Source organism: Colobus angolensis, unplaced genomic scaffold, assembly GCF_000951035.1.
Source record: "Colobus angolensis palliatus isolate OR3802 unplaced genomic scaffold, Cang.pa_1.0 Scaffold48, whole genome shotgun sequence".
NCBI lineage: Eukaryota > Metazoa > Chordata > Mammalia > Primates > Cercopithecidae > Colobus > Colobus angolensis.
In genome coordinates this window covers 9,457,802-9,464,054 of record NW_012118265.1, presented here as the reverse complement: position 1 = coordinate 9,464,054, position 6,253 = coordinate 9,457,802, and the positions used below count along the sequence as shown (strand labels likewise).

At 36.8% G+C, this 6,253-nt stretch overlaps 1 protein-coding gene across 2 annotated transcripts in view; it reads left to right on the top strand.

Moving 5' to 3' along the window:
* The window catches only part of SLC33A1 (solute carrier family 33 (acetyl-CoA transporter), member 1), a 27,943-nt gene extending 22,044 nt beyond the window's left edge, over window positions 1–5,899 (top strand). Inside the window, exons 5-7 of one of the 2 annotated variants that reach the window (XM_011959001.1) lie at window positions 1,837–2,052; window positions 4,049–4,244; window positions 5,610–5,899. In XM_011959001.1, coding sequence (XP_011814391.1) covers window positions 1,837–2,052; window positions 4,049–4,216 — 384 coding nt within the window. In that variant the 3' untranslated portion in view covers window positions 4,217–4,244; window positions 5,610–5,899. Of the gene's footprint in view, window positions 1–1,836; window positions 2,053–4,048 lie in introns of both variants that reach the window. The other variant, XM_011959000.1, reaches the window with a different exon arrangement.
* Window positions 5,900–6,253: the final 354 nt, after the last annotated feature.

Below are 6,253 nucleotides of genomic sequence, written 5' to 3'. Positions count from 1 at the left end.
TGATCCACCATGCCTGGCCCAGAATGAGATTTTTTTGTTCTGGATGCAAGTGACTCAAGTAAATGGCAAAGGCCCAGAAATAACCTTTGGAACTTAACTGCAGTTATTGCTAATGCATATTTCTGAGTCACTTTGGATTTTTCTAGCTTACATCCTTTGAAAGTTGTATTTGCTAATGTATTACTTAGTTTTTAACTGAAACCTAAAAACATGACTACCAGGTAATCTTAGTAGTTTTGTGCATACAGTAAATCATTTAGGAGAAATCCATAGGGGGTCATGTCTGACTAAATTCTATGCCTATAAAATTATTGAGGCCAGACTGCCAAATATAATTTTTTTTCTGCTTTGCACATGCTTAGTTAATGCTAGGCGTGTAATAGAAGGTTGAAGAAGTGCTTTAACTAGTCAATGCTTTAGTATTTCCATCGGTAGGTTATAGCCCAAAAAGTATTTATTTAGCTTTGTATTTCATTTGAGAATTTCCTGAAGCATAGTCACTGAAACTGAGATAACCAGATGCTTTATGGGGGAAAAAAGGTACAAGGCCAAGTAAATTCGAGAAATGATGTATGACATAAGCCCTCTGTAAGCAGCGCCTTAATGAGTCCTTCAACACTTTTTTTTTTTTTTTTTGGAGACAGAGTCTCACTCTGTTGCCCAGGCTGGAGTGCAGTGGCACTCGGCTCACTGTAATACCTCCGCCTCCCGGGTTCAAGTGATTCTCCTGCCTCAGTCTCCCAAGTAGCTGGGATTACAGGTGAGCGCCACTGCACCCAGTTAATTTTTGTATTTTTAGTAGAGATGGGGTTTCACCACATTGGCCAGGCTAGTCTTGAACTCCTAACCTCAGATTATCCACCTGCTTCGGCCTCCCAAAGTGCTGGGATTATAGGCGTGAGCCACTGCACCCAGCTTCTTCAACAATTACTAAGTGAACACCTATTCCCTGCCAGAAACCATTCTGAGTACTGAACTGTAAATGAATAAATGACACCAAAATCCCTGCCTTCAAGGAGTTTATGTTGTAAAGATTTCAAAAGGCATACAATGAAATGAACCAATTTTGTGTAAGTTAATGGCTTTCAGTCTTATTTGACTTTGGAACTCCTTTTTCTGTGAACACCCCTAAAAACAATATTCAAAGGAATACCATTATGGAAACACAGTTTGTTTCCATCTTTCTAAATTAAAGGTTATTTCTTGCCTTTTAAGTACTTTTTGCCTCTTAAGGATGTTTTTCTCCAGTTTGTCCCATAAATTTTGAAATACTTTTCTTGTGTTTATGTAGGAGAAAATATATATATTCCTATTTCTTTAAATATTTGAGTATTTATATGTGTAATAAATGCATACATATAAATACGTATATATACACGTGCAATATATGATACATATTTAGGTACAGTACAAATATGAGGTTTTGCATTTTGCTGTGTGCATTATGCATCCTTTAATGTCACCTCATCTAACATTTTCTCTGTGCTGTCTTTCTTGACTACTTGTAGTATAATTAATCTCATTTATATTTATGCTCGAGTAACACAATGTGTGCACTTCTATTTACAATACTTGCTATATTTATAATTATTTATTCCCTATTTTCCAACCTAGAATAAATTCTTCAGTGTCACAGAGGGACCAAGGTCACATCTTTGTATTGCTGTGATCTTAAAGCCTGGCCTATAGTAGGTGCTTGATGAGTATTTGTTGAATTGAGTTCAATAAATATCATGAAAATTAATTTTCAGGTTTATAATTTTGATGTTCTTAATTTAGACGGTAGCTTTATAAGCTTTATAATCATACTAAAGATGTTTTACGTTTTTCCTGTAGGTTACAGTGTACAGCATGTATGTTTCTATAATGGCTTTCAATGCGAAGGTTAGTGATCCACTTATTGGAGGAACATACATGACCCTTTTAAATACCGTGTCCAATCTGGGAGGAAACTGGCCTTCTACAGTAGCTCTTTGGCTTGTAGATCCCCTCACAGTAAAAGAGTGTGTAGGAGCATCAAACCAGAATTGTCGAACACCTGATGCTGTTGAGGTAAGTATGTTTTAATTTTAGATAACATTAAGCTAATACTAAGATAATAATATCTTTGTTTTGCCTCTAGAAGTACTATATCTTTTTTAAAAATCATATCTGTCCATAGGTTCTGGTATAGAAATCTACATATACTTTTTATTTCACATCAAGTTTATAATAATTTATAATAATTATATAATAATATAACATCAAGGTTATAATAATTCAAATCAGCAAGACTAGTTCTCTTAAAGGCGTTTCTCAGTAAAGGAGAGGCGATCTCTTTTTCCCCACCTTGAGGATCACTATCCTACACAGCAGGCACTATATAAATGCATAATTAAGGCTGGGTGCGGTGGCTCAAGCCTGTAATCTCAGCACTCTGGGAGGCTGAGGCCGGCAGATCACAAGGTCAAGAGATCGAGACCATCTTGGCTAACACGGTGAAACCCCGTCTCTACTAAAAATACAAAAAATTAGCCGGGTGTGGTAGTGGGCACCTGTAGTCCCTGCTACTTGGGAGGCTGAGGCAGGAGAATGGCGGGAACCCAGGAGGCGGAGGTTGCAGTGAGCCGAGATCACGCCACTCCACTCCAGCCTGGGTGACACAGCGAGACTCTGTCTCAAAAATAAATAAATGAATAAATAAATAAATGCATATTAATAGCTTAAGTTTTGTAGTGATAGAAAAAGGGAATGTCCATTGGCTATTCATATAACAGTTATAACTAAACCTGAATAGTGAGTGGTTTGTTAATGAATTCTTTCTTTTTTTTTTTTTTTTTTTTTTGAGACGGAGTCTCGCTCTGCCGCCCAGGCTGGAGTGCAGTGGCCGGATCTCAGCTCACTGCAAGCTCCGCCTCCTGGGTTTACGCCATTCTCCTGCCTCAGCCTCCCGAGTAGCTGGGACTACAGGCGCCCGCCACGTCGCCCTGCTAGTTTTTTGTATTTTTTAGTAGAGACGGGGTTTCACCGTGTTAGCCAGGATGGTCTCAATCTCCTGACCTCGTGATCCGCCCGTCTCGGCCTCCCAAAGTGCTGGGATTACAGGCTTGAGCCACCGCGCCCGGCCCTGATGAATTCTTTCAAAGTGACATTAGTCTACTTCTAGATTAGATGGACTGGAAATCTCTTCACATTTCCGAATATGAAAGCTACATCGTGAAAATAGATATTTGGGCCAGGTGCAGTGGCTCACACCTGTATTCTTAGCACTTTGGTAGGCTGAGGTGGGTGGATTGCCTGAGCTCAGGAGTTCAACACCAACTTGGGCAACACGGTGAAACCCCGTCTCTACTAAGATACAAAAAATTAGCCAGACGTGGCAGTGTGTGCCTGTAGTCCCAACTACTCAGGAGGCTGAGGCAGGAGAATCACAAAACTGGGAGGCGGAGGTTGCAGTGAGCTGAGATCGCACCACTGTACTCCAGCCTGGGCGACAGAACGAGACTCTGTCTCTAAAAAAAAAAAAAGAAAAAGAAAAAGAAAATAGATATTTAGCTGGGTGTGGTGGCTCACACCTGTAATTCCAGCATTTTGAGAGGCTGAAGCAGGCAGATTGCTTCAGCCCAGGAGTTCAAGACCACCCTGGGCAACATGGTGAAACACCATCTCTACAAAAAATATAGAAATTAACGGGACATGGTGGTGCACGCCTATGGTCTTAGCTACTCAGAAGGCTGAGGTGAGAGGATTGCTTGAGCCCAGGAGCCAGAGATTGCAGTGAGCCCTTATCACACCACTGCATTCCAGCTAGGGCAACAAGTGAGACTCTGCCTCAAAAAAGAAAATGAGCATTGTTTACAGCAAGAACTGAAAATTGTTTTTAATTCTGTTAGTAGCATTAGAGAGATTAAGATACATTAACATATTTTGTCATTGGAATTCAGTGAAATACTGAAATGTTTTAAGAAAAATATATTTTGATTAATTAGTTATAAAGTAGAAGCATGTTAATTGCTGAATACTTCCATTTTGAAATTGTAGATTATTTATTATAGTTTTATTTTTACAGCTTTGCAAAAAACTGGGTGGCTCATGTGTTACAGCCCTGGATGGTTATTATGTGGAGTCCATTATTTGTGTTTTCATTGGATTTGGTTGGTGGTTCTTTCTTGGTCCAAAATTTAAAAAGTTACAGGATGAAGGATCAACTTCATGGAAATGCAAAAGGAGCAATTAATATATACACTACTGGACATTCTAGAAAGGTAATTGTACTTTAGTTTTAATTCAGAGAGCAATGATAATCAGTGCACAGGAATATAAAATACTATTTTAAACAGCGAAATTAATAATATAAAATGCCAAATGGTTGAAAAAATAGAAACCTCTCTGTATATTTGATCATAATTTTTCTTTGCCTTGTCCATGTGTTTAAAGTTTACTTAAGGTCAGGAAATTCTAAAACAACTTTTCTGGCCTCGTTATTTGATTTATATCTTTTAAATTTACTGACCAAAGCATGTTTTAAGCTGCAATGCAGTAGTCATGGGTGGTAACCATGTAGTTAAGTATAGTTATTAGTACCTATAACTGCTGGATCTATATTTAAAATTGTGGTACAATATATAAAATGGAGAAGAACTTGATATTCAGGTACTAACCACAACTAGTCTGACATTGTTGGCAGTTAAAATGTTATTTTGAATTGTAAATTAGTTAAATTTTATGTGGAATTTGCTGAGAAGAGAATATAGACTACTGAAATGTCATTTTAGTTGTTATTTTTCTTATGACCATATTGTACAAATGAATCTGTGTTAAAAAGACTATTTTAAATGTATTTCCTGCTTTTGTAAGCATTAAAGATTTATAAGAAAATTATTCAAACTATTTTTTATAAAATGAAAGTTATGATTTTTAAACTTATTGATTATTCTTGTCCCTACCCCCTCTTTTTGGAAGATATTTTGATTCCTTATAAACTTTTACCCTAAGCTTACATATGTTTTCTGTCACAAGTGCTTCATGGCACACAGACAGCCAATGGAGGGGATCAAATTCAGTGTTGGATGTATGTTTATGGCAACATTTTGAAAATAAAAATTAAATGTTATTCTTCAAGTAGTTTTTTTTTTTTAATTGCTGAGAGGAAAAAAAACAGTAAAGCTTTCTGATTAAGTAAAATTTAAATGGACAGTACCATAATTTAAAAAACTAATACTTTAAAGAGAGACACAAAGATATTTTGTGCCTCTGACAAATTAATAGTGGAAAAATGTTTCTTAATTAAGCACTTTACTCTTGAAAAAGATCTCACAATTTATGCCAAATCAGGTACTGTATTTTCATTTATTAACACATAACCTTTTGTTTGAATACTGTAATTTTCAGTGGACAGTTGCTATTCCAAGAAAATTAAGCTTTTGAGTACTTTAGTAATTCCCAGCATATTATATACACCCAGTGATAAGGTTCTTTGCATGTTTTGTGTTATGTATTACTCTGACTCTTTAGAGAGTATATAAATCCTTCAAAAGTTAGAGCAAACAAGATAGTACATTATGAGTCTTAATTTTATCATTGTGGAACAATGTGTACTAACTCCTGATTATGTTAATTTTATAACATAGGTTAAATTTTAGAGTGGGGTTTTTATAAGTAATGGAGGATAAAATGGGTGGGAGAAAATGGCACACAGCACCTGAAGAAAGATGGGGCAGTGACCTCTAAAACTCATGCATTGCCATTAAAAAAAGCCTGTGTTGGGCATCAATGTCAGATCCTGAAGAATCACCTGGAAAAAATCCCATCCTAGAGGCAAGGAGACGCCACCAAACCATACACTGCAGTACTTTGTCACATGGTTGTCCATTATCATGTATTAATAAAGAAAAAACCCACTTAACTCTTACATATGAAATGTGTTTTGATTTTTAATTTTTGGATTAAGAAACTCAGATTGCCAAAATAACCTTTTATTTCTTCTCATTTATGTTATTACAAATTATACATACTTTCAAACATAGTTTTTTGTTGTTGTTGTTTGTTTGTTTTTTCTTTTTTAATTGAAACAGTCTCGCTCTGTTGTCCAAGCTGGAGTGCAGTGGTGCAATCTGGGCTCACTGCAACCTTTGCCTCCTAGGTTCAGGCAATTCTCCTGCCTCAGGCTCCTGAGTAGGTGGGACTACAGGCACACATCACCACACCTGGCTAATTTTTGTATTTTTAGTAGAGATGGGGTTTCACCACGTTGGCCAGTCTGGTCTTGAACTCC